The sequence below is a fragment of the Penicillium maclennaniae genome (genome assembly GCF_028827695.1).
Source record: "Penicillium maclennaniae strain IBT 15551 chromosome Unknown utg000003l:1.0-5670915.0:1.0-5674809.0, whole genome shotgun sequence".
NCBI lineage: Eukaryota > Fungi > Ascomycota > Eurotiomycetes > Eurotiales > Aspergillaceae > Penicillium > Penicillium maclennaniae.
The window spans coordinates 5,103,037-5,130,511 of NW_026623215.1; the positions used below are offsets into that span (position 1 = coordinate 5,103,037).

The 27,475-nt window shown below is 50.7% G+C and overlaps 14 protein-coding genes across 14 annotated transcripts; 6 read left to right on the top strand and 8 right to left on the bottom strand.

The window, feature by feature from the left end:
• Nucleotides 1–44: 44 nt before the first annotated feature.
• N7477_004022 (uncharacterized protein) lies at nucleotides 45–1,664 on the bottom strand (the record flags this gene model as incomplete). Its single annotated transcript, XM_056965685.1, has 3 exons — nucleotides 45–326; nucleotides 575–1,333; nucleotides 1,437–1,664. The coding sequence occupies 3 exons, from the start codon at nucleotides 1,662–1,664 to the stop codon at nucleotides 45–47; spliced, it is 1,269 nt and encodes a 422-aa protein (XP_056825638.1).
• Nucleotides 1,665–1,932: 268 nt separating this feature from the next.
• On the top strand, nucleotides 1,933–2,544 carry N7477_004023 (dynein light chain DYN2; the record flags this gene model as incomplete). Its single annotated transcript, XM_056965686.1, has 7 exons — nucleotides 1,933–1,963; nucleotides 2,015–2,037; nucleotides 2,092–2,125; nucleotides 2,176–2,210; nucleotides 2,273–2,299; nucleotides 2,355–2,424; nucleotides 2,480–2,544. The coding sequence occupies 7 exons, from the start codon at nucleotides 1,933–1,935 to the stop codon at nucleotides 2,542–2,544; spliced, it is 285 nt and encodes a 94-aa protein (XP_056825639.1).
• A 359-nt stretch (nucleotides 2,545–2,903) lies between these two features.
• On the top strand, nucleotides 2,904–3,771 carry N7477_004024 (rhodopsin family protein; the record flags this gene model as incomplete). Its single annotated transcript, XM_056965687.1, has 6 exons — nucleotides 2,904–3,126; nucleotides 3,204–3,237; nucleotides 3,291–3,315; nucleotides 3,375–3,407; nucleotides 3,495–3,535; nucleotides 3,585–3,771. 6 exons carry the CDS (start codon nucleotides 2,904–2,906, stop codon nucleotides 3,769–3,771), a joined length of 543 nt encoding a protein of 180 aa, XP_056825640.1.
• A 317-nt stretch (nucleotides 3,772–4,088) lies between these two features.
• On the bottom strand, nucleotides 4,089–6,354 carry N7477_004025 (sodium:solute symporter family protein; the record flags this gene model as incomplete). The annotated part of the gene is made up of 5 exons (XM_056965688.1): nucleotides 4,089–5,287; nucleotides 5,338–5,382; nucleotides 5,439–5,945; nucleotides 6,004–6,176; nucleotides 6,233–6,354. The coding sequence occupies 5 exons, from the start codon at nucleotides 6,352–6,354 to the stop codon at nucleotides 4,089–4,091; spliced, it is 2,046 nt and encodes a 681-aa protein (XP_056825641.1).
• A 1,371-nt stretch (nucleotides 6,355–7,725) lies between these two features.
• N7477_004026 (SEC61-beta family protein) lies at nucleotides 7,726–8,290 on the bottom strand (the record flags this gene model as incomplete). Its single annotated transcript, XM_056965689.1, has 2 exons — nucleotides 7,726–8,163; nucleotides 8,288–8,290. The coding sequence occupies 2 exons, from the start codon at nucleotides 8,288–8,290 to the stop codon at nucleotides 7,726–7,728; spliced, it is 441 nt and encodes a 146-aa protein (XP_056825642.1).
• Nucleotides 8,291–9,503: 1,213 nt separating this feature from the next.
• Nucleotides 9,504–10,615, bottom strand: N7477_004027 (uncharacterized protein; the record flags this gene model as incomplete). Its single annotated transcript, XM_056965690.1, has 3 exons — nucleotides 9,504–9,989; nucleotides 10,047–10,479; nucleotides 10,539–10,615. 3 exons carry the CDS (start codon nucleotides 10,613–10,615, stop codon nucleotides 9,504–9,506), a joined length of 996 nt encoding a protein of 331 aa, XP_056825643.1.
• Nucleotides 10,616–12,597: 1,982 nt separating this feature from the next.
• On the bottom strand, nucleotides 12,598–13,127 carry N7477_004028 (uncharacterized protein; the record flags this gene model as incomplete). Its single annotated transcript, XM_056965691.1, has 2 exons — nucleotides 12,598–12,695; nucleotides 12,977–13,127. 2 exons carry the CDS (start codon nucleotides 13,125–13,127, stop codon nucleotides 12,598–12,600), a joined length of 249 nt encoding a protein of 82 aa, XP_056825644.1.
• A 965-nt stretch (nucleotides 13,128–14,092) lies between these two features.
• Nucleotides 14,093–15,711, top strand: N7477_004029 (cytochrome P450; the record flags this gene model as incomplete). The annotated part of the gene is made up of 5 exons (XM_056965692.1): nucleotides 14,093–14,406; nucleotides 14,456–14,486; nucleotides 14,539–14,812; nucleotides 14,866–15,496; nucleotides 15,552–15,711. The coding sequence occupies 5 exons, from the start codon at nucleotides 14,093–14,095 to the stop codon at nucleotides 15,709–15,711; spliced, it is 1,410 nt and encodes a 469-aa protein (XP_056825645.1).
• Nucleotides 15,712–16,104: 393 nt separating this feature from the next.
• On the top strand, nucleotides 16,105–16,935 carry N7477_004030 (uncharacterized protein; the record flags this gene model as incomplete). Its single annotated transcript, XM_056965693.1, has 2 exons — nucleotides 16,105–16,312; nucleotides 16,364–16,935. 2 exons carry the CDS (start codon nucleotides 16,105–16,107, stop codon nucleotides 16,933–16,935), a joined length of 780 nt encoding a protein of 259 aa, XP_056825646.1.
• Nucleotides 16,936–17,192: 257 nt separating this feature from the next.
• N7477_004031 (uncharacterized protein) lies at nucleotides 17,193–17,451 on the top strand (the record flags this gene model as incomplete). Its single annotated transcript, XM_056965694.1, is given in 2 exon segments — nucleotides 17,193–17,245; nucleotides 17,256–17,451. 2 exon segments carry the CDS (start codon nucleotides 17,193–17,195, stop codon nucleotides 17,449–17,451), a joined length of 249 nt encoding a protein of 82 aa, XP_056825647.1.
• A 631-nt stretch (nucleotides 17,452–18,082) lies between these two features.
• On the bottom strand, nucleotides 18,083–19,624 carry N7477_004032 (proliferating cell nuclear antigen; the record flags this gene model as incomplete). The annotated part of the gene is made up of 6 exons (XM_056965695.1): nucleotides 18,083–18,100; nucleotides 18,151–18,437; nucleotides 18,489–18,918; nucleotides 18,980–19,020; nucleotides 19,497–19,566; nucleotides 19,616–19,624. 6 exons carry the CDS (start codon nucleotides 19,622–19,624, stop codon nucleotides 18,083–18,085), a joined length of 855 nt encoding a protein of 284 aa, XP_056825648.1.
• Nucleotides 19,625–19,679: 55 nt separating this feature from the next.
• N7477_004033 (vezatin family protein) lies at nucleotides 19,680–21,596 on the bottom strand (the record flags this gene model as incomplete). The annotated part of the gene is made up of 3 exons (XM_056965696.1): nucleotides 19,680–20,841; nucleotides 20,897–21,378; nucleotides 21,438–21,596. The coding sequence occupies 3 exons, from the start codon at nucleotides 21,594–21,596 to the stop codon at nucleotides 19,680–19,682; spliced, it is 1,803 nt and encodes a 600-aa protein (XP_056825649.1).
• Nucleotides 21,597–24,598: 3,002 nt separating this feature from the next.
• On the top strand, nucleotides 24,599–25,807 carry sha1 (putative calmodulin-binding protein Sha1; the record flags this gene model as incomplete). Its single annotated transcript, XM_056965697.1, has 2 exons — nucleotides 24,599–25,388; nucleotides 25,440–25,807. 2 exons carry the CDS (start codon nucleotides 24,599–24,601, stop codon nucleotides 25,805–25,807), a joined length of 1,158 nt encoding a protein of 385 aa, XP_056825650.1.
• A 427-nt stretch (nucleotides 25,808–26,234) lies between these two features.
• N7477_004035 (uncharacterized protein) lies at nucleotides 26,235–26,591 on the bottom strand (the record flags this gene model as incomplete). Its single annotated transcript, XM_056965698.1, has 1 exon — nucleotides 26,235–26,591. The coding sequence occupies one exon, from the start codon at nucleotides 26,589–26,591 to the stop codon at nucleotides 26,235–26,237; it is 357 nt and encodes a 118-aa protein (XP_056825651.1).
• Between the last annotated feature and the right edge of the window lie 884 nt (nucleotides 26,592–27,475).

Sequence of the window (27,475 nt, forward strand, 5' to 3'; positions counted from 1 at the left end):
CTAGATGAATATTAGCCTTGACTCGACTTTCCTTCTAGATCAAATCAACTTACGTTCATGTAGAGGGAGTTCCAACTGAACGTGGAAGATGTAGCATTCATTTTCCGCTTAATCTGATTTTGCTTCTTCAATGGAAGCTTCGACAAGTCGTATTCATCTATCTTGTACGTCTTTTTCTCGGAGGCCGGGAGGATGTGCAAGATACGACCTTGAAAGTGCTTGCCATCGAGGTCCTTATAGGCATCAATAGCACCATCCGCATCTGCATACTGCACATAGGCAAAACCCTTGCTTGTCTCAGTGCGAGTATCGAAAGCCACATGAATCTGCATTCCATTAGAATTAGCACACGGTCAAAATAAATATTGTGAGTCAATGTGTAAATGGATTCGGGTTGCTCATTCAGATAAACAAGAAGCATCTACTAAAATCTCTTGACCTGTTCAAATCATCTGCCTTTGGCATAAGATGTCCCTATCAGGAAGATCATCATACGAGCACTCTACCGGATGACCGGTGAGTTGGGTGGGGAAGGGGGGAGGGGGAAGGTGGAAAGATGAGAAAGGGTACTAACCTCTTCGAGTTTTCCATATGGAGCAAAGAGAGGCTGGAGATCATCCTCTTTGATGTCGTAGGCCAAGTTCCTGAGGAACAAACGGGCAGAGGCACGAATCAAATCAATATTTTGATCATTGATCGGTTCCTGCTCTTCCCGATCGGGGATGTCTTCGACTGCATCGTCATCATTAGTTGCGGGCTCGGTCATGACATCCTCGGACCCGATGTTCTCGATTGCCGCAGTGCGGGATTCAATATTGGTCCGACGGGGTGGCTCGACCGGTTCCTCAACCTTATGTGTTTCGAAATCAGCCTGCTCATCCTCATCAAGAAGACCCAAGAGGCGGCTTGTCTTGGACCGGAGCCAGTCAGCATCCGATACCGGACCGGCTTCTTGTTCTTGTGCCTCCTTCTCTTCCTGAGCAGGTGACGCTTCACCATCATCCGCAGCGCTATCCACAGGCATGGGCTGAGGTAGCTCTTTGGCAGCAGGTTCCTGTGTCCGGGCTTTCTTCGGATGTGAAGGTAGCTCCTCAGTTACACTGTTATCCTCACTTGCTTGGTTAATGGCCCGTGAAGGCTGCTCTGACGGCTGGATCATGTCATCATTCGCCCAGGTACGGGTCTTGGAGTTGGCCATCAAAGACATATACTCCTTCAGCTTGGGGTCATCTGCCTTTTTCTCGGCGTCCCTCTTGCGCTTGAGCGCATTGTCAGCAGTCTCCTGTGCATCAAGTCTCCGTGTGGGGTGAGCCTTGTCCGACTTGGAATCAATCTACAAATATACTGGTCAGTCTCAAGACCATCTGAGTGGGTCAGCGGGGGCGCAAATAAAAAGACACAAAAACGATCGAAGCGACAATAAAGCTGTCACGTACCGGTCGAGCAAGATCTACCGAGATCTTGGACATCCTCATGTATGTCCTGTTGAAGTAGCGTGCAGCTTCCTTGGCAACTTCATTGCTTTTGAAGCCAACGAAGCCCATGCGGCGCTTTGGCAACACATGGGCATCCGTGACCTGAAATCGTCCTGCAAAATGACTGCGAAGCTGGTCATTGGAGCAAGATGGCGGAAGGCCACTAACAAACACCCGAGTTGACTCCATTTTGGTGTATTGTGGCTGGAAAAGCCTTGAGGCAAGTTCAGTAGTAGAAAGCTTTGGAGAAAACTTTTTTTTTGCGTCTTGTATGGTCGTAGGCGGTGAGAAGAGCGGCCATGTGGGAATTGTGGGCAGTAAGGACAAAAGCGGTGAAGGCTAGCCTCGACGCGCTCGATTGCCGCGCAGCTTGATTGTTTCAACGAACATCCCTCACGCTGCAAAGGCCGCTGTTTACGAAATTACCGGATCCCTGTGATACTACCTGCCCGCTACAATGGCCACTGAGAAGAAGGACAAGATGGAGGGTAAGACGGCTCATTTCGAGGCTAGTGACTGGTGACTAACCGTTGTGACAGCGCAAATCAAGTCCGTGGACATGGTACGAGACGATGACATTCGCATTTTCTGGTCAGACTCTTACATAGTGATATAGACGGAGGATATGCAGCAAGAGGCCATTGCCCTTGGTAGGAATCCTGGATAACCCCCGCAGATGGGATTGCCACTGATTTCTTAGCGATCGAGGCTATGGAGAAGTACCACATTGAGAAGGTATGTGCAGATTCAATTCCCCCGCAAATATCTGGATCTAGACTGTGACTAATGGTTCGTAGGACATCGCACAGTACATCAAGAAAGAGGTCTGCCTCACCCCGCCCCCTACCTCCTCGAATCTCCTGCTCATAACCACTCTAGTTCGACTCCCGAAAGGGTGCTACCTGGCACTGTGTTGTCGGCCGGAATTTCGGCAGTTTCGTCACTCATGGTCAGTGCAGCAACAGTTCATTCCGATCGAGATCCACCGCTGACCATCTCCGCAGAGACGAAGCACTTCATCTACTTCTACCTCGGCCACTGCGCCATCCTCCTCTTCAAGACCCAGTAAATTGGATGATTGGGATCAAAATAATAAGCTTGGGGGCTTTCAGGGAGACGTCTGGCATTTGCCTTTGACAGCGAAATTTTGTTTGTGCTATGACTTTCTCAGCTGTTTCGCCAGAGCGCTTTCCATACGAGAGAATTACAGCATCCTGTATACAAAATCAAACCAAATACTGATGATACCACACCCAAAATCCCATGTTTTCCAAGGCGTCCAAGATGTCCGACATTGAGTATGATGCAAATACATCTGTTTCGTAGAATGTCACATGGGCCTCACGTGCCGTCCCGCCAAGCAGCCAAGCCACAGCTGCCTTGATCGATCTTAGTGCATCCTTTCCTCCTTGACATCTCATCGACATTATGGCGATCTGTATAACCTTTGGAACTCATGGTAAGTCGCCGCACCTCCAAGTGTTACATATATTGGACCCTGGAGTGGACCCGACGCCTCACCGAGCTGAGGCGTCGCGTGTTTACGATGTGGCTCCATTGCCCCATCTATACCACGGGAGACTGACACGACCGCCAGAGTTCTCGAGCATGCTCGAGGGCTATGAGAATGTCCGTGCTTATTGTTACAACTGTAAGTTGTTCTGCCCTTGATGATTATTGTCTTTCTAGGGATATCCTTCATGTGGACAATACTGACGTATGTCATAGGCCAGCACTGGAACGGCCACTGTGTTACTCGATGGTAAGTGTCTCCAATTTCATCCATGGATAGTCTTTGGCTGACAAGATGAAAAGGCCTTTCTTCACCGTGTGCTTTATCGTAAGTTTTTGTCTATGGTCCCCGGCATTTGATCCTCCTGACTGACGTGCCCTTTTTAGCCTCTGATTCCCCTCTCCACGCACAAGTACAAGGTAGGTACATCTCGTTGATGAGACTGCCTTCTTTTACCTTCTGTCAATTTTGTTGGTGCTTATTTATCCCTCTAACAAACAAAATAGGAGGTTGTATGCTACACCTGCCGCTTCAGTCAAGACCTGCGGTAAGTTGTACTAAAAATAATCCATTACCCAAAATCTGACAACTAAAAGGGACCGGCCTGATATCACGCCGGACACTCGAGCACCGCCAAACATGCAATGGGGACCACAGCCACCTCCCCAGGCGTACGGAGGTTGGCAGCAACAGCAAGACCCTAGCAAACAGCAACCTCCCCAGCAACCCCCCCAGCAACCCCCCCAGCAGCCGCCTCAGCAAGAGTCCATGAACTATAAGTAAATTGCTCTGCAGCATTAACTTTTTTCATCATGGGATTTGTCTTCAAGATCGGGGTGGGTGGCCAGGGATGTAGTTGAGCATGGGTGTTTCGCGCTTTTCGTGAATTCTTCTGTGGCGTAGGTCTATGGTTTCGGTTCAAATATTCCTAGCAAAATGCAAGATACCAGCAATGCCCTTCGTCTCTGCAGCAAGGGAAAAGGGAGCGAATATGTGTGAAAATGTTCATTTCAAACTCATAACAGGGGTATAAAAAGCCACAAACCCACCAAAACCCCTACATTAAAAACCCAATTCAGTAACTGATTCATCTTCCAAGCTCAATAAGTCTCCAAGTCCTTGCCCTTCTCCTCGACCTGCTCCGCAGGCGTCGCCACACCCGAAGGTTGCGAGTCGTACGTTTTCCTCCCCTCGTGAAGCCCAGGTTTCTTACCCATAAGATCAAGACTCATCATACGCACAACCCGAACGATACTCTCGCGACCTTCATAAAGCGGGAAGATCACGACCCCAAATAGAGTACAGAACAGCCACAGGATCCCAACAACAACCCAGCCAGTAAAGAACTTCTTGCTGAAGACGTACGAGGTTCCGTACATCGGGATCGGCCAGAGAATCAACATCGCGAAGGCCATGAAGATAGTCAATGTGCGCGAGTAGAAGGCTGCTTTGTTCAGCTTGCGCATTTCTTCCTCGGATTGTTCTTGTGACGGGCCCGATTCACCGGGGACGAGCTCTAGGTCGATGGACGCAGCGACGGCGACTTCTGTGTCGTCGACTTTGCGAATTGCACGCATGGATTCGTAGTCGTAGTTCTGGGGACCGAAGACGTAGGTGAAGATCGGGACGAAGACGATAGGGCTTAGTAGGGCGGCAACGTTGCCTGCCAGCATGGGGTAGTTGTCTCCGGTGGTAGTCACAGTCAGGATTCCGTATTGTGTCTTGGCTGTGACTAGCCACGCGATCAAGGAGACGGCGAGACCTAGAGGTGGGGATGCGGCGGCGGCGATCCAGTTCTGGCCTTTCCAGAGGAGAGTCATGGCGCCGGGGAAGACGGCGGAAGAGATGATAACGCCCATGAGGAGGTAGAGGTATCCCATTCCGATACCTGCGTAGTAGAGGCCTGTTGCAAAGCCGGCCATGATGATTGAGTAGACAATGCAGGATACATGGGAGATCCAAACGAGTTTCTTGCCTTTGGCAGAGGGCTCGATATAGGCTTGGTAGATGTCGTAAGTGAAGATGGAGGAGACAGCAATGAGTTGGGCGGAGAAAGCGGACGTGACGGCCATGAAGATCATGAGTGTTGTTGCGACGGCTCCACTGTAGCCCAGAAGTTTGACTGCTGCGAAGGGAAGGACGAGACCGGCTGTCACGTCGTCGCTGCTGAGACGCTGGGAACCTTCGAGGGCCAAGGCTGAGATGCCGAGGGTGCTTGCGCAGAGCCAGGGAATGGCGAACCAGCACAGTCCGCCGATAACGTAGCCGGGGAAAGCGTGAATTGGGCTTGCGGCAATGGCTATCTCAATTAGATCCGGGTTGAACTTGCTAGGGCTTTGGCTAATTTACCTTTGTTGTAGTAACCGTTATCAAGGAAGACAGTTCCAAAGTTACCTGAAAACATAGTTAGCAATTGTTCTGTACTTGTTTGAACAAAGTACCAAACTCACCAATCAAGTTTATAACCCAGAAGATGCCACCTTCCTTAGATCGCATAGTCAAATAACTGCCCTCGGCATTACCCTCAACAGGATGAGCCTTTGCAGCCGCCACCAAAGCATCATACACTCTGCCGGGCGAGCCCAGCTCCGCATTGGTAGCGTATGCCGAGAAGGCGAAGAGGAAGATCACGACCAAGATAACCACGGTGTGCAGATAATCGGTAATAAAGGTTGCCTTGATACCTCCAAAGATAGTATACAGCACCACACCAATGGGAAGCAAGAAACAGGCCGCCGGGGTAGATACGCCAGTCAAGGAAGTCATGACAGCCGAGCCACCGGTGAGTAGCATGGCCGTGACGAGAATATTGGTCATGAGGCAGAAGACTATGAAGACGACGTGCACAGTGGTGCCATAGCGGGCGCGGATCACTTCAAGGAAGGTATGGGCGTTGGGTGCGCGGCGCTTCAGCTCAATAGCCAGAGTTGCGAAGAGGAGAATTTGAACCGTTGCACCTGTTCCAGGGATACCCGTTAGTCATATTCTGCGTGTTATACTGGGTGGTCGACTCACCCGAAGCATAGAAGAAGGGCCCCGAAATGCCATATTTGTATGCCACTGCTGAAGACTGAAGCAGTGTCGCTGCCCATGTCCAACTACTCACGACTGCAGCAGCAACCAAACCTGACTTGACCGATCGTCCGGCCGTTGAGAACATTTCAGAGGTCTGAACTTCATTCTGGTATCTAGATTTCACAATGTCAGTTGGCATGTCTGATATAGGGTGGTGGCTTCCATTCACCTCTTCAACGCCCAGGTGATAAAGATCATCAGCAGTGCAAAGGCAAATCCCAGTCCCAGAATAATGCCGTAGCCAAATCCTTGGGATAGAGGCGCCGTAAAGGTAACGGTCCCAGACGACATGACTGGATCGGAACCGGCCAGTTCAGGCGATATGCTTATGTAGTCGAGCCAAAGGATGGGCCAAAGAATCAAATCGATTCAAATCAAGCCCAGAATCCACAATATTTCAACAGGGACTAGAATGAAATGGTAAAAATTGATAGTTCCTAATTCTTAATTGAACAAGAACATGAACATGAACATGAACCACCGGATCCAGCGATCTTTATAAAGACGCACGCATGTGCAGATATCCCCCAGACACAGACCCAAGCTCCGAATTCGCAGGCAACTACCCCGGCAGGAAGTACAATGCTGATCCCCGGGTTTAGATAAGTCGAGTCTGATAAGAACCGGATTCTCGTAATGGCCTCAGGGTTGCGCCGACGGCACTGGGCGACGGCGAACATAGGTAGAATGTTCTCCACCACTCGCAAATCCGAAACCATCAGCCAATCTTGCGCTGAAAATTCAGTCGGATAAAGATGACTGCGTTATCTCTCTAGTCGACAGCCAATCACAGTCCCTGATGCCAAGACCGGAGATAAGGCTTCTGAAGACAGGCCCATTACGTCCAATTCGTGCATCGAGGTGGATCGGGGGAACTAGGAACGAGGGACTGGGGAACTAAGAATTAGGGTGATAAAGATGAAGGGATGAGCATATGCTTACTCGATGCCTGGTGTCATTCGTGATTAGACGGTAGTTCAAGAGCTGCCGCCCCACTAGTTAAGGTATCGGCAGTCAACCTTGGTATGACTGTGCGGATTATGTGTGGATTCACGAGGATAAAGGTTGGCCCGCCAGCCATTGCCCCGAGATCTGTGCCCTAGGGTTAAGCTAGACTCTGCACTTGTGCTCACTGTCGAGGGCTGGGCTCGGTGGTAGGGTCCTTGAACGCTCTACGTAAACGCTATTCCCCATCTGGATTAACACCGAAACGAAGGAGTGAATGATCCAGGTCCGAATGAGGACTTCATTAATGATTTAATGCAATTGACTCTGATATGGTACAGACGCTTCGATGTCCTATTGGCCCCCTCGGTAATCCTGCCTTCTCGCTGCACAGACAGCAAGACAAGGCTGGGACTCAGACCGCGGCCAGAAAACCCGAGACGACAGGACATGACCTATACGGCAGATAGATCTTCGGTGCTCATGCCCAGCACCGCAAAACAGCAAAACAAAACACCACACATGTCGAGAAATCGGGGGACGGTAGTCGATGCTGGTGATCCAGGGGCCACCTTCAATGGAAAGGACAAATGTCACGGGGTATAGGAGAGGAAGGTTGGGTCGAAAGAATTTGCAGTTGAGTTCCCGCAATCTGCGTCGACAGCAGATGGCCGCGCCACCGATTGCGAGAGCGGAGAGTTATTGGCGGAGAGACGCTTATGCGGAGAACTTGCGGGTGATCTTGGCGATGACTATGGCAATAATTAATACCCCAGTCCATTCAAAGTCTGAAATGGAAACGGAAAACATACCGTGCAGACCAACAACCGAGAAGATGAAGCCCAGACTCAGCACCAGAACAACGACGGGGTCAACACGGAGACCGGGGCTCTCATCGGTGTAGAGCTTCAGCATGGTACCGGAGGAACCACCGGCACCAGCAGAGCGGGTGGAGCTCGGGCGGGCATTGCGCAGAGTCTCCTTGTGGTCGGCAGCAGCACGGCGGCGCATGGCAGCGCGAGGTCCACCAGGGGGAGTGGGCGAGGAGGGACGGCTGACGGAGGAGCCAGAGGCGGCAGCAGCGGCACCAACACCCTTAGAATCAGCGCCGGATTCGGCGCCCGAGGTGAGAGGAGAAGCGGGACGGGGGGAAGCCTGGAGATGGAGAGTCAGATGAATGTTGAATTTCGTGAAAGGAGGTGCAGTGGTGGGAAATGCGAGAATCTGTGGGATCACTGGGGTGTCGTGAAAAGATCAATTGGGCTGGAGTCAAGCTTACCATTGTATTTGAATGCAGATAAAAGATTGCAAGAGAAAAGGAAAGGAGAGGGAGTGGAAGAAAGTTCGGGGAAGGAGAAATTGCGGAGGAGATGTAGTTGAGGCCACGATCGCGGTTTCCCGTTTGGTTACAGGGTGCGGTAAGTATACCGTAAATCGGTCACTCACGAATCTGTTTAGATGGAAATTACAGTAATACCATACCGTTACATTGATCCACCAATCAGGGACATGTGACCAGTAGCTTCTATAAGAATTTGGAGTTGGGCTCAAGTAATGAGAGAAAAGAACAATGACCAAAGATTTTACTTGCAAATTCCCTACTACATCTCAAAAGTTGGACAGAGCCCCGAAAGATCCCAAACATATCTCGAGGGGAAACCAACCCCGTGACGTTTAGCCACCCACAAGCTCAGTACCAAGATTGAGTCCTCGGTGAAAGACTCCGGTAGATATTCAGGATATAGAGTATTTCAATGATTAAATTTCAAAAGGGCTTTGAGATCTGCGTCGTGGGATCTTAGAGCCGATTTTAGTAGGGCTCCGATGTGAATCCCACCCCGGGCACCAGCAGTTGGCCTTGCTCAGGATTCTCTTCACAGGAAGATTGGACTTCAATCTAGTGGTCGTCATGACCAAACCAACCATCGAGAAAAGCCTACTTCATTGAAGGCATATGGGAAAATTGAGGGCATACGTATGACTAAGTCATAATGTTGGATCATACTATTCTCCACTTTTTGAAGACTTCTATCTCCGCCATCCTTACCCACTGCCCGACTACGGAGATTGGAATTGAGATCATATATTGAGCATTTGAATTTCTTAAAATACAGAACAAATTCAAGGTCATTGGGAAATGCCGAAGGGCACTGCACTGTCATAAATGACATGGGGATGGGAACACCCCGGGAATCATATCCAGATAAAACGCCACCGGTGCTCTCGTGAAGGATATGTAAAGGCCAAAGGAAAGTAAAATCACAGAAGTTTTCGGACCCACAGCGAGGAAAGTCGTGTTGAGGGGAGGAAAATTTGCAGCTTCAACGCAGGTAATGTATCGTGTCGAAGGACCATAAGATGACACGCAGATGACAGGCTTATATAAACAGTGTGCAAGGACGAAAATCACAAGGGGGAAGAGAATGCAAGACCGCTTCATGTCCAATGGCGGGAGATCACGCTATGAAATACAATGCGCTTTTGATCTCTCGAGATCAGTCGATCATCATCCGAGACGGGACCTGGCCGGCGATATTGGAGGAGAGCTCGGTTGTTTTCTCCTCGGTGGGCCCCCTCTTCTTGTTGATGTGCGGCTTCAGGCCACAGTTGAAGTTGTTTGCGCACATGCATGCGTTGACGATGGTGATCACAATCAGGACAAGGGTGATGATGGCGAAGAAGGTCATCGAGGGCCGAGCGGGCAAATAGAAAGGCGAGGTAAGCGGGTCGTACATGCGGTACAGCTTGAAGCAGAAGTAGGCCATAGCGGCGAAGAACAGCAGAATGATGACGATCATGCCAAAGGTGCTTTCCCGTCGAACGAACCAGGCACCGCAGGCCAGGACAAGAATGGTCACGGGGACAGCGACGATGGTGAGATAGAATTCAGCATCATGCTTATCCGAAGAGACAACGGTCAGGAACTGTACAGTGAATCCGAGGAAGAAGAAGAAATCGAACTTCAGCAGAGCGATGAAAATCTAGTAAAAGCATGTCAGATGGTAAACCGGAAGACGTGCTGGATGAAGAAGACCTACCTGATAGGTCAGATAGCGGCGCTTCATACGCAAGTCCGCACTGATGTGTTTGTAGATTGTCCAGGCGAACTCGTCGTACAATTTCCACGCAACCAGAGTCATCAGAACGCTTCCAAGCCCCACAATGCACGGAATGATGATCAAGAAGGGCTCCGATTCCGCCCAGACCAACGGGCTGATTTTATTATTGTCGGACAAGATGGAGACGGCATTTCGGATCTGCTTCACTTGAACAGCGCCGTAAATTAGAAGTCCGACATTGCACAGACAGAGACCAATAATCTGAATGGTGTTTTTCATGCGAAGGGCATCGTAAACAAGAACTAGCTCGTAGAGGAAACCGAAACTGTAAAGGGCGAGGAAGGTGGGAATTGTTCTTGACGAGGGACTGTCGTTTTCCTCTTCCTGGATCTGAAAGTTTGCAAAGATGTAACTGAAAGAGCAAAGTCGTTAGCTGAACAGATTTAGGCGACCCCGGGCATGAAAACATACCATTCCAGGCCGAGCGTCACTAATGTTTGCACGAGCGTGACGATGGTAAAAGCCCACGTCCACGTGGTATTAGGCATGTAAATCCTGCTTGGGGCTTTGACCGGCGCGATATTTGCATATCCTTCTCGGGCGCGAAATCCTCTAGGATCTGGGCGAAACGAGGGATCGAAAGAGCCTCCTCCAAAGAAGGAGGCGCGCGACCCGTGGGAAGGAATTTTGCTGAAGTGGTGGCCCGAGGCGGAGCTCGGGTCCGCAGGGATCTTAGGGAAAGTCACACTGGCGGTATTGCCCACCTGGCGGTGGTGTCCCTTTATTTATTGGGGGCAGAGGAGAGTCAGTTGTCCGGGGGGGGGTGTTGTTGCAGGGCTCGTCCCTGATACGTGGGCGAGTCAAAACAACGGGGAGGCTCGTGTGCCCGGTGGGCTTGGGGGGGCTTGTTGGACCGGGGACAGGGATCGTAGTGATTAGGGGGGCCGTAATTTGGACTCGGCGGAGTCGTAACATCAGACTGCAGAGCACAGCTCGATCCAGTCGATGTGAACGAGGGACGTAAAGAAAAGAATCGATTGCCAAGAGTCAAAGTGGCCTGAGAATGGGAGACGTCGAGGGGTGAGCGTGGTGGAGAGGAACGTCTTGGTGCTCCGAAACGAGGGAGAGCACACGAACGAGCGAGGAGATGGTAGGATGAAAAAGAGAGGAAAAGTCCAGAGGCCAGACTCAACGGCGAACGGGTAAGGGGCGGATCCGGGGAACACAATTCTTCGGAACATGCCAACAGAGGGCGGGTCGCACACTCTTACACACTAACTCCTACGACTCTGGCCTGCTCGAAATTCTAGACAGACTTCGTCTCCCCTGAGAGGTGGCTAGTGTGGGGCGAGGCCCGTCGACTCACAAAGGTTACGATGTCTCTATTATGCACTTTGTCTTCTCCCGACGCCTTGAACTAATGAATCCATCATGGCCTCTAAGACTTCGACCGTGTGGTTTCAAGAAATCACGCTCAAAAAGGGTCCAAGATGCATTGGTGGTGGCTGGACTCTGGAATGCTAGGAGCGTGGCTGCGGCTGAGGATTAGGCCTCGGCCCTAGGCCCCATGTACATCCCTTACTGTAATCTGTGACTCGATTGTGATCGACCCTGATCGATGATCTAATAGATGCTCTAGATCCTAGGCCCTGATCTAGTCCCTCATTGCTATCGAGTGTAGCGGCCTTCGCATATGAGACCCAAACCGGTGTAGAAGTGCATATGCAGGGATCAGTCCCAGGCTGCATATGATGCCCTGCGCGGCAAATGTCCAGCTCCAACCTAGGATAATTTTTTACGTTAGTATTAACTCCCCGAGAACAAACGTCAGGGTCAACGCGTACCTGATTCCCCCACCCAAAGACTAATGAACCACGGGTTGATAAATGCCGATGACTGGTTCAGGCTAGCCCACAGGCCCTGTCTAGAACACTCGTGTGGAACTCACGTTGATCACCACCCTGTAAAACATGATCACGTCCATGGCAAATTCGGGATAATTGTCGACGATATACGTGGAAAGTACTGTGTTTCCGACCTGTGTGCCTGCGGCATCTGATCTAGTGTTATTGGACGACCTGCGAACTTCGCCCCCGATCGGCACTTACATAGGAAGAAAGCGACTTGGCCCATCATCCAGTGCCATTTTTCATCGATCGAAATCTCCCAAAGCACAAGACCCACCAATGACACTACAGCCGCCGGATACCCGAGCCTGAGTCTCATCTCTGAAATGCGTTGAGAGTCGTTTCTGTGAGCTTATCGAGTGACGAGCCAAATCACTGAGAGGTCCGGTGCAGAACACCTCAGCGAACACGAGACCTACGAGGAGACCGATAAAGAGGAGGCCCTGCACCTGAATGCTGCGGGTCTCGTACGCCAGTGGCTTTATCGTCATGATCGAACAGATCCTATTGGGTCAGATGGGTTGTCGATGCGGTCTGGACTGTCACTCACCAGCAGTATTGGAAGAAGACATAGTAGCAAACACTGATGGAGATTGTCGGATAATTCCACCATTTGCAGAACTCTAGGACTGCATCCCAGTGCTTGGGATGTCTAACTCCTGGGATTGATCGGAAGTGCTGCCGTCGCCAGAGAAGCCGATCATTCGACAGAGTGCCAATTCTTACCAGATAACTCAGGTGTTCCGTCAGTTTGACATCAATGAGAGCTTCATGCATCGTGTCCTTGGCACATCCTATCCTTGTAAGCCTGCTTCGTGCTGCGATATCACTGCACGTGGATAATGAGTCTCTGGGAGAAAGACACATTTGCAGACAAGCAAGATCCCAAAGAGGATAGTAACGTGATAGCTAACCAGTACTGGGAAACAGAAGCCAAAAAAGCCACTCACTGTCAAGAGTCAGTATACTTTGTTGATCCGGGTTCTCTTCTCTCATACGTACCCACGGCTCGAACTGTTCCGATATTCGCAGACATTGCCAACAGACCCACGCGGAAGCCCCTCTCGTGCTCGAAAGACAAATCATTGATGACCGTGAGCCCGATGTTGGCAGACAGACCGGCACCCGATCTCTGAAAAAAGCGTGCAGCCATGTACCCCAATAGGGAGTTTCCATGAAGCGATGTTTACTCGCTCGCCACGCCCGCAACAGCGATACTGGCAATCAACACGATACGACGTCCATAAGTCTCAGCCAAGGACGAAGTAATGAGCGGACCGATAGCGAGGCCAAGACATGGTACTGCAAAGGACCAATTGATTTTGTATACGTCATGTCGAATGGGTCTTCGAGTTCAGTAAAGGACGGGACTGGCGCGGTGGTGAATTAGGTGAGTAGGCAGTAGGCACAGCATGCAGTCACAACTCAGGTTTATTTTTCAACGAGGTTCTAATTGAGAGGATCCAGGGTATCTTCCGTCACGGCTGAGTAAAGAAGATTCCCAGATGGACTGAGTCGAATTCGTTCGGTTTGACCAGCCTCGACCTTCGCCAGCGACTCTTCAGTCTCGGGAAATTTGCTGAGTGACATGATAGTTGCGTATGTAGAACATAATCATAGCAGACAAAATATAAGTCATTGAACAGGCGAAATACTTCTGAGTCAACTGACTATAAGCTTCTGTCATCATCCTGCTTGTCTCTACAGTGCCGTACTTTCCGCGCCAGAGCTTGTGACGGCAGCCCTGATGAGATGACCGTGCTGACGAACAGGGCCTCTGAGGATTATACTGTTGACACTAGTCGCCGTCATCTCCTCTGGCTTCCTATTTCGTGAAAGCGCTAATCGTTATCGGCAGCCTCAAGCCTGTCACCGCGTGTCCGCTTGCCTTCCCCGCACCCCCCATCGCCTGCGACAATATCGCTAGCACTGGCGGATCGGCGGTTTGTCTTTCGGGACCGAAATTCTACACCAGGATTATCTAATGGCAATCGGGAATTAATCTGGACCGTCGTATAAACGATTAAATCTTGAAAAGCCCCGGGGGCTCCGTGGATCAAGATAACAGTCGAACTCAACATCCTGCTCAGTCAGACGAAACCGGTTCATCACGCAACCATGCTGTCACTTTGGGTTGGACTTATTCTTTTTTTTGGATATTTCGTCGGCCAGGGACTTTCATCTCCTTTGTCGAAGATACCTGGTCTGTGGTATACACGGTTCACAAGTTTTTGGCTCAAGTACCAAGAATTCACGGCTAGTCGACGAGAATCCATCCATGCTCTTCATAAGAGATACGGACCCGTTGTCCGTCTTGCTCCAAATGAAGTGTCGTTTACAAGCCTTGATGCTATGAAGGAGATATATGCCTCTGGGGGCAGTGGCTACGATAAGACTGAGTTCTATTCTCTTTTCAAGCAGTTCAAGACAAAGTGAGTTCCTTAGCAGATGAAAGATCCTATAAATGCTGACATTATATAGGACTATGTTCTCTACGCTGCGTAAGGACGAAGTGAGTCGATCTCCTGATGTTCGTATCAGATTTTGTCTGACAATTTTCACAGCATAGCAAGAGAAAGCGCATCTTTGCAGAGAGATACGCCATGACCAATGTCATGAAAGCAAAGCCCCTCGCCGCTATCACTGAACGTGCCAGGGCCTTTGTCAGCCAGTGCACAGAAGTCGGCAATAAAAGTGTCGATGTTTATGTGCTCCTACACTGCTACGCTCTAGACTGTGTCACCCACTTTATGTTTAGTCCCGGCGGATTGAAATCCCTGGACATTCAGAAAGACTTTGACATTATGCAAGAGCTCACTTATCATCAAAGTCTACAGAGTGAGTTCCTCAACTAGCACCGTTTAAAGAAGGCCGGATCTGAAGAACCCTAGAAAACCTCCTGGAGTACTACCTCCCAACACTGGCCCCATACTTCCCCTCCTTCCTCTATCCACGACCATCCCCTCTTACCAACGAATACGTCCAAGATATGGTCTCCCAGCCCAACGTCGAAGACTTTACCCTAGTGGAGAAACTAAATCGTAAAGAATCAAACCTCGAGCTCATCCAAGCCGCGGCAGAATGCAAAGACCACATGGCCGCAGGGATCGACACAACCGGCGACGGCCTCTGCTTCCTCATGTGGGAGCTTTCCCAGCCTCAAAACCTTGGTTTCCAAACTAAACTCCGCCACGAACTGATTACTGCTCCGGCAGATGCCCCTTTGGATAGCCTGGTCTACCTCGACGCTGTCATCAAAGAAGCACTTCGTATCTCGCCGCCTATCCCGATGTCATTACCTCGTTATGTTCCCGATGGCGGAAGAATGATCGATGCATATTTTATGCCTGCGCATACAATTGTCAGTTGTCAGCCTTACACAATGCATCGGTATCATGAGGATGTCTTCCCGGACCCGGATCGGTTCTTTCCTGATAGGTGGGTTGAGGAGAAGGGTGATGCGGAGCGGAATAGGTATTTCTTCTCTTTCGCTGTTGGTGGTCGAGGATGTACGGGCAAGAAGTAAGTTTCAACGAAACGCTTGATCTGAACAGACTGCTAATTTCAATGTTCGTAGCCTTGCGATGGTGGAGATGAAGACTTTGTTAAGGGAGGTGTATTCGCGCTTTCAGACTGCTGTTGCGCCGGACATGCATGCGTCTATGGAAATCGATGATCAAATTATTTCGTCAAGGCCGAAGGGGCAGACATGCAAGTTGATTTTTACTCCTGTTTAGATGGATTTCCGGGGGAGAATTCTGTGGAATTGAGGGTACATCGGGGCAGCGAATTGCAATCTCCCGATTGAATGTCTCGTTTAAATGAAATGTGGGATAATCTCCAAGTCATAACGTCGTAGGGAATCTGCAAAGATGAAAAGCGCTCGAAATAGCTGCTCGAGCCGATGTGCGGGGCGTGAGGGGAACCCGATAAGAGCACGACTCGCGACAAGCTTGATAGGCGCATTCATCTCCTCCAACTACCCGATTCGTATTCATCACAGCCTCTTACCTCTCGTACTCGGAATTTTGGAGTCAATCTATTCGCACCGATTCATTCGTGAAAAATTAACATCGCCCTCGTTTGCTTCCAACTGTCTCCCTTCAAGCCCCAAAGACCAATATCCAAGTATGGCCAATCCAGACCTAACTGCCCTCACCACCTGCCGTCTCTCCACGCGCCTCTCGATACAATGGCTCCCAGAGCCCGCTGGCGAAGAAACTACCGACACGCTCGTCATGTCCGTGAACGGCTGGTACTTAGATCTACGCATGAAGAAAACGGGAGGAATGGACTGGGCAATCGCAGGGCAACGGATTGTCGAGAGCCAAGATCCAGGTTTGTGGTAGAACACGCGATCTCCCTCACTGGTACTAAATAATTCTACAGTCAAAGTATCGTTCACACATGAACTCGACTCTCACGATGCCTTTGAAAGTGTGGACTGTGGAACGTTCGAGCCTCTCTCGCCGGGCGTCGATAAGGAGACAGGGTCTATGGCTAATTATGATCTCCCTGGGGCTCCTGAGATGGAATATGTCGAGATCTGGAAGGAGCTTTCTTTTCGAGAGGGTCCTGAGGGGGCGTTGAAGGGTATTTCGTGGGTGCTGGAATCAGACAATGAGGTTACTGAAGAAGAAGGAGAGGTTCTGGTGACCAAGACTTTTTTGGGTCGGATTTGGGGGACATACTTGGCTTTGCAGCAGACTCAACTTCATAAGCGCCGGAAAGATACGTCTGGCAATTGGATTGTGAGTAAGTCTGGATACGATGTCAGTGCTAGGAGGGAAGAGTGGGCTTCCGGGTGGAGTGCGAAGGTTGTTCATGGAGAAACAGGGGAGTCATTGCCATCAATGGCTGAGATTGAAGGCCTAGAGAATGGACGTTGGAGGGTTCCAGGGGAGAAGGTGACCTTGAAGGGCAAGACGTACATTGTTCGAGCATTTGAAGAAATTCAGTAACAGGGTCAAGAGTCGACGAACAGTTTTACTTGAGAGTTCATTGAACTTATCAATCCTGTCTCATGAATTCTATCAAAACAATAATGAGCAATAAAAACAGCCAATGACTGTTCCTGTCAACTTCGAGAATGAAGTAAATCCCACTAGCCAAGCGGCAGAATAATCCGACTAGCACCACCGAAAGCGGTGAGCCCCACAGCCTCATATTTCTTCGACTCACTATCTTTTCTTTCCTTCCTCAAGCGTCACCCCTGCCAATGCTGCGTTTCTTTGCTACACACGACAGAAGGTTCGCCTCTGTCCTCGCCTGGTACATCCAGCGTGAGATTTGCAAATGAGAAATTCGGAGGAATCTTCAACTACCCAACCCGCTCCCCTCTTCTTTCGAGAAGTGCGGAGCCGGTGCTGCCCGTGAGGGCCTGGTGTGATATTCACAACTGCACTTGGCATCAGAAACATCGGGGGACTCGGCTTGCCGATACCCCATGGGAGAGTCGGTGCGGAGATTGTGTGTGAGAACACTTTAGTGCAATACGCAGCATACTTGGGCCTTCTCTTTCCTTCGGGACAAGGGGGGGCCTCGGTATCATTCAATTCCGATCATTCTGGTGGGGGGTGACGCTTCACTTCTTTTTTTTTCAGGTCAGTTTTTGTTTACCTTCCCCTCTGACGGCTGCTTTGTGCGGCGGGTGGGTCTGAAAAGTATTGTTTTTTTTTTGGCGACTCTGCTGATTTGTGGGGTTGTGGCCATGTCCCCGAGGTCCTTCTAGGTTCTTTCTGGACTTGGTGTGGAGGTGATTGTGTCGGCTTGGAATCTTTGGATTGATGGTCTTGTGGACGACTGGGAGCTGATATATGTCTTTGGCATTTGAAATGATATGATATATTATCTCAGTCAATGTGGATTATCATGAGATGCTTAATTCCAGCTTGACCCAATACTACATGCTTCTTTTCTGGCAATGCTTTTACTCGTAATGCAACACAAATCTAGCACAACCGGTGATCCATCAGATGCAACAGAAAAACATGATATTGCCGTCCCTTCTATTTTAGGGACATGTAGTAAAAAATAATAAAAAATTCATTGCCTCCGTCAGCTTCTCGCCATTATCATAGGGGCTTCGTTTTGCATGAATTTAGCAGTCTACTCCTCGTCACCGATCTGCAAATGGCATTAGCATGGTCCGACAAGATTACAAGAATATGACATACCTTGGGGGCGAGGTAGAACCGCAGGTGACCGCTTCCAAGACCGTACTCGACAAGCAGAGGCACCTCCTGGGACAAGTGCAGCTTTACGGAGCTGGACAGGTTGGAGGCCTTGCAGAAGTTGACGAGGTACTTGAGGGAGAAGGTCAGGGCGACGGGTTCGGAGAGGGAGATGGAGACGTTCTGGTCGGGCTTGTCGACGTTGGTGTGCTGGCGGATGGTGACGGAGCCGTTACCAATGTCACCGGAGCAGGAGAACTTGACACCCTCCTTGCTGGCCTCGATGACGACTAACGATCCAATTAGACATAGTCTCAGGGCTTGCGGCGCAAATAACCTACCAGACTCGGACAGAGCGTTCAAATCTCTGCAGATACGCTGGAACTCCATCGCGGGCATCTCGACAGTGGCGGCGTATTCAGTCTCGGGGATGGCCAGGTGCTCCTGATCAATATCCATGAGCTTGAGGTCGTACTCGCTGAGACGATCAGTCTCGGCGCTCTCGAACATCAAGTTGACGGCATCGGGCGAGTCCTCGGCCTTCAGGGTCAGAATATCTTCATTTTGGGCGGCACGCAGGACCTTGGTCAGGGAGACCAGGTTGATGCCGAGAGCAATGTTGCGGTCGCAACGGTAAGGCGAAAAACCCTCTGCACGGAGCAGCATGGAGACCAGGGCAACGTGTGAGTTATCCATGGCCTGGAGCGCAATACCAGAGTCATTGCAGTCGAAATTGCAGTCCTGAACCAGATCCTTGATGGCGTCAACGACCTAGAGATTCCCACTTGAGTTAATGAAGCGCGGGAGGGATTGCGGTGCCGGGTTCACATACGCGCTTCAACAGACTAGCCTGCTCGAGACGTGCTTCCAACACTGTCGATGGGTTAGTCGGGATTTTGCACCACGGTCGGGTTGGGTAAGGACGTACTGATGACGAGGGGTAGATTAGTGGGATATGAGAAAGAAGAAAATGAGCACAAAGAAGGCGTGAAATTGACGTAAAATTGAGAATGTAGAGGGGGAGAAGGGCGTAGGTATTATGGAAGTGGTATTGACGAAGGTAGAAAGGTTGGCGGTCTGATTATAACGTGAAATCGCGTCCGTCTTAGCGGGGGAAACGCGCAGCGCGTTTGACGATATGTCCTAATTGGGCCTAGTCTGGTGCCTGCACAATAAGGTGTCGCGATGTCCGGCCTGAGCTAAGACTTCTGGCTAGGTACATTATTGGGGTTGCATTTGAATAAGAAGAAACGGCGTACTATACAAAATGGTGCGGAAAAGGAAAGGCTTCAAGTCCAGCCAAAGAGAGCAGTGAAAAGAGGTTCAACCTCTGTGCCAATAAATTATACAAACGAAAGAGATGTGCAATGAATGAGAAATAAGAAAGAGCCCGATAAACGCCGTATTCGCCAGATCCGTCTATAGACATCAGGGTATCGTATCAATGTTTGTGCCTTCCAATGCATACGTGGAGCATTTGCTGGCAATGATGGGAGGAGGAACGAAAGGGATCGCGCGACTAGTCCAGCCGCTTAGATGCTGGTCACTCGTTTGGAGTGCGTCGTGCGAGGTCGCTGCTTGATGACCATCTCCAGTTCTTTGAGCATGTTCGTATTGGCATCCACTTTCTCGCGAACAGTGGCCTGTCTCACCCTTTCCTCTCGAACGCGCGCCAAACGTTCATCTCTGGTAAGGGATGCTCTTTTGTTCCGGGATGCAGGAAGGACGACCGCCTCGAAGATTTCCTCGTCATCAAAGCAATGCGTCAAGTCGGGGCGAGAGTCACCATTCAGGGCTTTGAGGGCATCTGTGGGGCTGCCCTCGACTGCTGTAGTGCCTCCCAGACTAGGGGTTGGCGACAACGGCAGGACAGTACTGGTGGGCCGCGAGCGGTCCAATGCACTTAGTCGGTCTTGGTTATTCACAATTGCGGCTCTTCCAGCTTCCCACTCTTGCAGAAGAGACTGAATGTCGCCACCAATCGAGTCGTATTGTGAAAGTAGAGCTGCCTCGAATGCACCGCTGTCCAGTCGGTCCATATTGGCGTTTGTCTCCTCACTGACTATGTGCATTTTGGCATGCAAGGAACGCACTCCTTGGAATAGGGAATTGAGCCGGCGAAATTGTGCACGCATACTCTCCTTGCTTGGGGAAGCAGTGGGCAGCGGAGAAGGCGGAATGGCATCCCCTGTGAAAACAAGATCAGTCACTGTTTTGGCAGCAAACAAGCGCAGATACTCACGGTCTTCCTCATCCAGGATTTTGGTCATTTTAGTCATGCTCGCTCCAGTGACTGCAGCAAGCTCGCGCATCTCCTCTACAGCGGAGCTCCATCGAGCGATATCCGAGGCGCCTCCGTCGGCACTCAGTGCCAGCAGACAGGATAGGACGCTTTTCCTAACAGTATAGAGTTTCCCGAACAAATCTCGTAGTGAACGCAAGGAGTACTGGTCTTCCAAAGACCGATTCGCCAAGGTCAACTCAATCGCTTCGAGATCTTCAAGTCCAATATCGTAAATGTCATAGTACTTAGCGAGGTTTCCTTCATCTGTGAGGGGGCGTAGCGTATTTTGGGATTGAATATAGCGCTCAAGCATCGACCAGAAACATTCCGATACGGCTCGGCGGAGTCTCAGACAGCGTCTGGTCTGGACCTGGTCCTCGAGTCTACTAATCGGCGGCAAAGGTGTACTTCTGTTAGGCAATCTTAGCTCATGTACTCTCCTCGATAATAGTGGTGGCGTCTCACATCCGATAGCCTCTAGAAACCAGTTCCACTTCTTGAATGAAGACCACCGAAGCGGACGCAGCGGAGTCAAATCCTTGGGCATTTCCAACAAATGCGCCAGCAGCTTCCACAGCCTGATGCCGCAAGTATTTCAGCCATTGTCTTTTTGCGAAAGCATAGAAGAGAGCACCCAGCACCGGGACAAGGACCAGGAGCACTCCGATTCTGCGTGGGTTGAGACCCGATCCTGATTTAGACCGACCCCAGTGTAGCAAGAAGGCGATCGAAAAGGAGGTGGCAGTAGTAACGACGGCACCGTGTAGACCGAACGTCGTAGAGAGAGAAGGAAGGTCTGCGGGTTGGGAAGCGGAGGCAACGTCTGCGGCGGAGGTGTAGGAGGGGGCACTGTGCTCGTTCAACAGCTGCGAGGCGACAATAACGTATCCAAATTGTTCCAAGAATCTTTCATTGTCACCACGTCCGATGCGCGCATTTAGAGCGGACTAAAATGATTCTAACGGTCAGAATGTGGCTCATCAACAATGGTCACGGGGACAATTACCGAGCAGGCACCATACAGCTTCTCAACGGCCTTTCCGTGTCGCGTAGTTGTCAGATCCAAAGGCTTCGGTAGCTTATTGCGTACGCGCTCCTGGAACTTGGAGGCTCCCCGCGGAGCAAAGTCGGTTGACCGGGGGTCAGCTTCATCCTCACTGTGCATCTCCTGGACAAGCCAGTTGTCCTCATTTCCCCTTCCCCTAAGACCACGACACGTGAGTATATGACTTGGCTGTGTTTCTTGAGCGACGTACCTTGAAGGTAGTCGGCAAGTGGTGAATTCTCATATACGAGGGATTCCATGGCCGAAAATCATTCCGGAGAGAGTCGAGAAATGGAGGTGACGAAATGTGAAATGGGGGGAGCGTGTGGCAAGGATGGAACAGGGTTAGGCAAGGCGCGCGCCTATGGACATATCGCAAAGAGACCAAGTACTCTTGAGTCGTGGTACCCGTGATTATGGTGATTATGAATTGTCTAAGAGTGACCCGGCCACGTTGAGCGTCCGGGGAAAGGAGAGGTCACGGGAGTTTAATTTAGGGCAGAAGACCCACTCGCCTCCTTTTTATGACATCGGAATTCACCTAGTCCGCCATTGAATCGTGGAACTGCCAGCTATGATTGGTGTATGCAAGTAACAATTCCTGAGATCTGCTAGGAGCAGATTATGATCATCCGGGCTAAAGAGTGCAGAGAGGTCTAAGGCGCATCGATGTACATGAACAGGGATGATAGGAGTCAGGTACCTGCGGCGGTGCAGCCCGCAGCCCGCTAATAAGCGATGAATAAGGGTCAGAGTACCTTTGGCGATGGCTGTGCTCCGAAGACCCGACGAGATAAGCAAAGAAATGTTATGCATCCTTGTTTCTATTTCGGGAAGGCGCGCTGTTCATTAATCACGTGATATGATCTCTTCCTGATTAGGTAAGTATAGTTGCCCCGGACGACCGCGTGTCAACAGGCCCAGTACACTTTCGTTGACGCGCGGGGGATGCGCGTGGCCCGTCGATGAAGTGGGCGTGTCTTGCACTCTTAGATTAATCCTCTCATTTTTGACTCCCACACCCCGCGCATTTGAGATATCCTTTACCAACGACCTCACCGCTTCTTTGAGTTCAACAACTGCAAGGGTCAACTCTACTGACGGCGCAACCACGAACCTCCATTTCAAACATATCCATTCGACACATCTATGCCCGCATAGTTCCCCAATACTACAATTCAGCCAGCTTGACGGCATGTCTGGAATTTTTAACGAAGCTGTCACACCCTGTCCGTCCAGAGCGAGATCCTCGGGCTTTGGTGCAAACAGTGGTAGCGAGTGGAACAGCTTGCTGGATGGAGACTTGAGCTACGAGCCCACCGGACAGGTCGAATATACCACCGAAAATGGTACCCCCACTCTTACTGGAGTACGACCTCGACGCGCCAATCGATCTGGCTCTACTTTTCGAATCCTCGAAGATGTGGGGAAGAAGCCAGCTGCTCCTGCCGATATTCGAAGAAAACCAAATACGGTGACCAGGTTGTCTTCAGATCGAAAACCATCCTTACTTGCTCAGCCGGCCCAGCGATTCCGCCCGAAAGGCAACTCTGCCTGAGTCCACCATCACGACTTGTGGAACAAGAAAGCGAGTTACGGCCGAAGCCTCGACTCGGAACGAAGGCCGTCGAGAAGACCTCGCATATCCCACGCTCAGGCGAGAGAGGTCTACGCCAAACTGGGAAAGAAGAAGAACTCAAGAAAAACCTGCGGCGTAATACTGTGTACATCCCGCCGGATGATACCACCGTAGCTAGTGTTTTCATGGGACTGTTCAGCCCACTGAAGAAGCTTCAGGGAGAGGAGATGCCACATATTTGGGAGGATACACAAGTCAACACTCTGGAAGCACGGATTGCAAAGCGCCAAGCGAGGAAATCCCTTGCAGCATCCGCTCGCAAGGCTGTTCTGCAGCCGAGTGTGAGAATCGCACAAGAAGCCGCCACAAGGGCCGATGTTGCCGGTCCAAACGGTGGCAAAGAGAATATTCCCCCTGGCTTTTTCGTGGACATTGAAAAGAAGAGCATCGAGAATTCTCGTTCGCCACCGAAACCCAAGCGGGTCGGCACAGTGTCGACTGCTCAGCCTGTTCGTCGTGGCACTGCAACTGAAGCACTCGCTTCAAAGACTGCAGAGCCTGCTGCGTTATCACCAAAGAAAAATCAGGCAAAGCGTGGAGTGCTGGGAGAAAAGCAGCACAATGCGAGATCCCAGCGATCTCTCGTCATGCCCGAAAAAAGCGTCTTTAGAAGACCAAAAGCCCCATTCGGAACCTCGGCATCCCTCAATGCTAGGGCATCTGCCCTGTCGGATCGTCTTGGGCAGTCAACAAATCGCTCGTCGAGAAGTGGAAACATATCGAGGTTGAAGCAGTTGAACCAAAACTACCCCATGCTCACCGACAACATCTCGAAACCCGCGCTTTATGAAGAGAATTGGCTATCGCATCAGGAAAGTGTGATCGCGCAGCTGGTCAATGCCTTGTTCGAGTGCACCGATGGTGACTCGACAAACTATGATCCGAGCGCTCTCCGCCTTGAGAGTTGCTTGAACTCTATCAAACCGATTACTTCACTCAGCTTTACACACGACTGCAAGCGTCATTGTCTTGTGGAAATTTAAGCATTCCCAAAGACGTCTTTGCCCGCAACAGTCGTCTTAGGTACGATCTGGGTCTTCGACGCGATTACCTTGACATTTGGGTGCAATCGTATGATCTCCGTGCTTTGACAGCAGCTCTGGAGACTGTTGTTGGTCGAAATATCACAAGTGACGCTAATTTGTTTGAGGCTGGTACAGAAACTGCCCCAGAGGCCAGTGCAAAACGCTACAATACGATTGTTCGTAAAGTGGAAGGCTTTCTTGAAACATTTCTGCTGCGCAATGACGACTTGGAATTGCCTGTGCCTGGGACCAAGAGCATTCCAGAAGAGGTGCAGGCAAAAGCCTATCGTCGAACAGTGCTCCGGAGTATTGTCTTGGTTGTTCTCATGGACAGGGGAAGACAGAGCCCCAAGAACAGTCTACCACGTCGCCTTTTTGTGGCGTCTTCACCTCTCAAGTCTTCAGTTGAAGTACTTCAGTCATTGGCACGTGTGCTGCTTCCTTCCTGCGGGGTTATCATGAAGTCATTGAGCCAACTTGGCTGCCAACTGTCTTACAAGCAGCATCGACTCCAGGAGTACAACTATCAAATAGACAATATCGCTGTGGACTTGAGAGATGGTATACGGCTGACCCGCATGGTCGAGGTGCTCTTCTTCATGTCAGAACGTGCGCAGCCTGATGTTGAAGATCAGACGGTAGTCAACTTGTCTACTGGAGAGGCCCTTTCGCTATTGGGTAACGAAAAAGACCTCCCCCTCTCCAAGCACTTGAAATATCCTTGCATCAGCCGTGCCACTAAGCTCTACAACGTACAAATTGCGCTCTCTGCATTGAGCTCTGTGCCAGGATCGGGTACGATTTTTCAAGGCCTGCGGGCCGAAGACATCGTAGACGGTTATCGCGAGAAGACCGTCGCACTTCTTTGGGCTCTCGTGAGCAAATGGGGCCTGGCTGGTCTGGTTGATTGGGACGATGTCAGAAACGAGATTGCTCGACTGAAACAAAAGCGTCTGTCCCAGCTAGGCCCCGGGAATATCCAAGATGAGCCTCAATACATCGACGACAGCGTTGATGATGATGAACATGCCCGTCTACTTCAGCAGTGGGCTTCGATATTGGCTACTCTGAATGGCCTTTCTATCAGTAACTTGACAACCAGTTTTGCGGATGGAAAGATATATGAGAGCATTGTTGATGAGTATGAACCTTACGCCACTGGCAACCAGGAAAGTCAGGAAAAAACCACGCAGCCTAGTCGATCGTTGGAAGTCCGCCTGCGACTGCTCGGATGCAGCCCTCAGTTTGGTAAGTACCCGTCACCCGCCTCCAGAGAAAATACTAATCAATCATGAGCAGCTTATCTCGTCTCCCCTGATAAAACATCTTCACACATCCTCGACCGCGAGTTCACCCTTGGTGCACTCGCCTTCCTTTGTTCTCGATTACTCTCGGCATCAAAGCGTGCCCGAGCAGCCACGGTGCTACAGCGCGCTTGGCGAGCCCGTCTTGCAACTCAAAACAGCTTGCGTCGCACTGTGGCCAAAAGCCTTGCCGAGCACTGTGCAGCCGTTGTTCAGACACGGGACGAAATCCTATGGGCGAAAGGTGTGATAACACGTTATTGGAGACTGCATAAGGCTCGTCAGCAACAGAAATGTGTGCGAACATCCAGTCTTCGCAATTTCAATCCACCCCGCGTGAACACCGCTGTTCGTCGCTTTTGAAACACGTCCTACTCTACATCGGCCCCTGCCGTCTCAGGGATCTCCTATCACTGGCACATCCGTGAAATCATGACGATAATGAAAGCGTGTCGTTCTTTGGTTTTCTATCACCGTCTCCTACTGTTCTGGAGTATCTGTATGATCGAGCGTTGAAGCGATTCGGCACAACTCCCAATCCATTCACACCCTCATTTCCCGTGCATTTTTATGATATCCATACAAACCTGATATTTCTGCTATGAGACTACCGAAGCCGTACACTCGAAATGAGATTCCGCGACAGGAAAGCATGTTTGTTGATTCTTCAAGCCTCAGCAAGTGAAATTTATTTACAGCAATTTATATCCAACAAGACCTCCGCGTACGATATCCGCTTACCAGCGGCCACCACCCTGCTACATATCACTTGTTAGCAATGTTTCCATAATTATTGGCTTCTTGTTGTACTTACAGGACCACCGGGGCCACCAGGACCACCACCATGGGGACCGCCGTGTTGAACGCCATGTTGACCAGGGCCTCCGGGACCGCCCTGGGGGCCACCATGTCCGCCGTGTCCGCCGTGAGGACCTCCTTCATGAGGGCCACCAAAGCCTCCAGGGCCTCCGGGTCCTCCAGGACCGCCGGGACTGCCGGGACCACCGTGGTGAGGGCCGCCGCCAGGGAGACCGCCCTGAGGACCGCCAAATCCGCCCTGACCAGGACCGCCCGGTCCGCCCTGGGAGCCAGGGCCGCCTTGAGGGTGCTCGTGGTGATGATTGTTGTGATGATGGAAGAGACCCATTGTGAATGTGTGTAAAGTGTGTGTAAGCCTGAAGATGAAAGTCTTCCAAATTGTAGGAAGTGGAACACCGGAGAACAGCGAAGCTTGGAGCTCTTTAAATACCTGATTCCCCAATTCTAAGAATAACTTGAGTCATCATCGAGGTCAAGCTCTCGCGTAGCCACTCCGAGATGATCATTGTGGCTGGGTCTCCTCTTCGAGGCGTCTTCCTTAGTTGCGTAGTCAATTGAATCGGTACAGCTGAGATTGTGCCAAGGAACCATTGAATGCCAAGTCCAGTTCGAGCTCAGGTTATTGAGCGGTTGCCTAGATCCAGTTAAACTATTGTCCATACTCCGGGACTAGTCAAGCCGCGTCATCTTTTCGGTCGATGATTTTAGCTATCCGGACGTAGGTTGATCACTCTATACAAACATCTTGTCTTCCACATACCCACGATCTATACCACCACCACTTGACGATGATGTAAAGTCGGAATCGTCAAAACGGATAAGTAAGTCGATCGTGTCGGACCATTGGCGTCATTCGTCTTGAAAGTCCACGCAAGCAAAGGCCAAGCGGCAAAACGTGAGCCCTACCCGCTGCCCAGTATCACGGAGGCTCCACTCCGCATAGAACGTGGCGCAGAATTACGCGTTCCAGGGGCACTCAAATAGCAAACGTCCATACTCGAAATTGAATTCTGGACCCAAGATCGGGGAGGTATAGATGGCCTCGAGAAATTATTTATCTCAGACTGTTTCGGAGCAGCCGGTACGAATATCCCTCCACTCTTGGCGTTTGATGGAACGAGGTAGATTTGAAAGCTCATCGGTGTCATAGGGAGCTCCTGAGTCGATGGTTACCGATGGTGTTCATTTACGGGGTGGTGGCGAGGGTGGCAT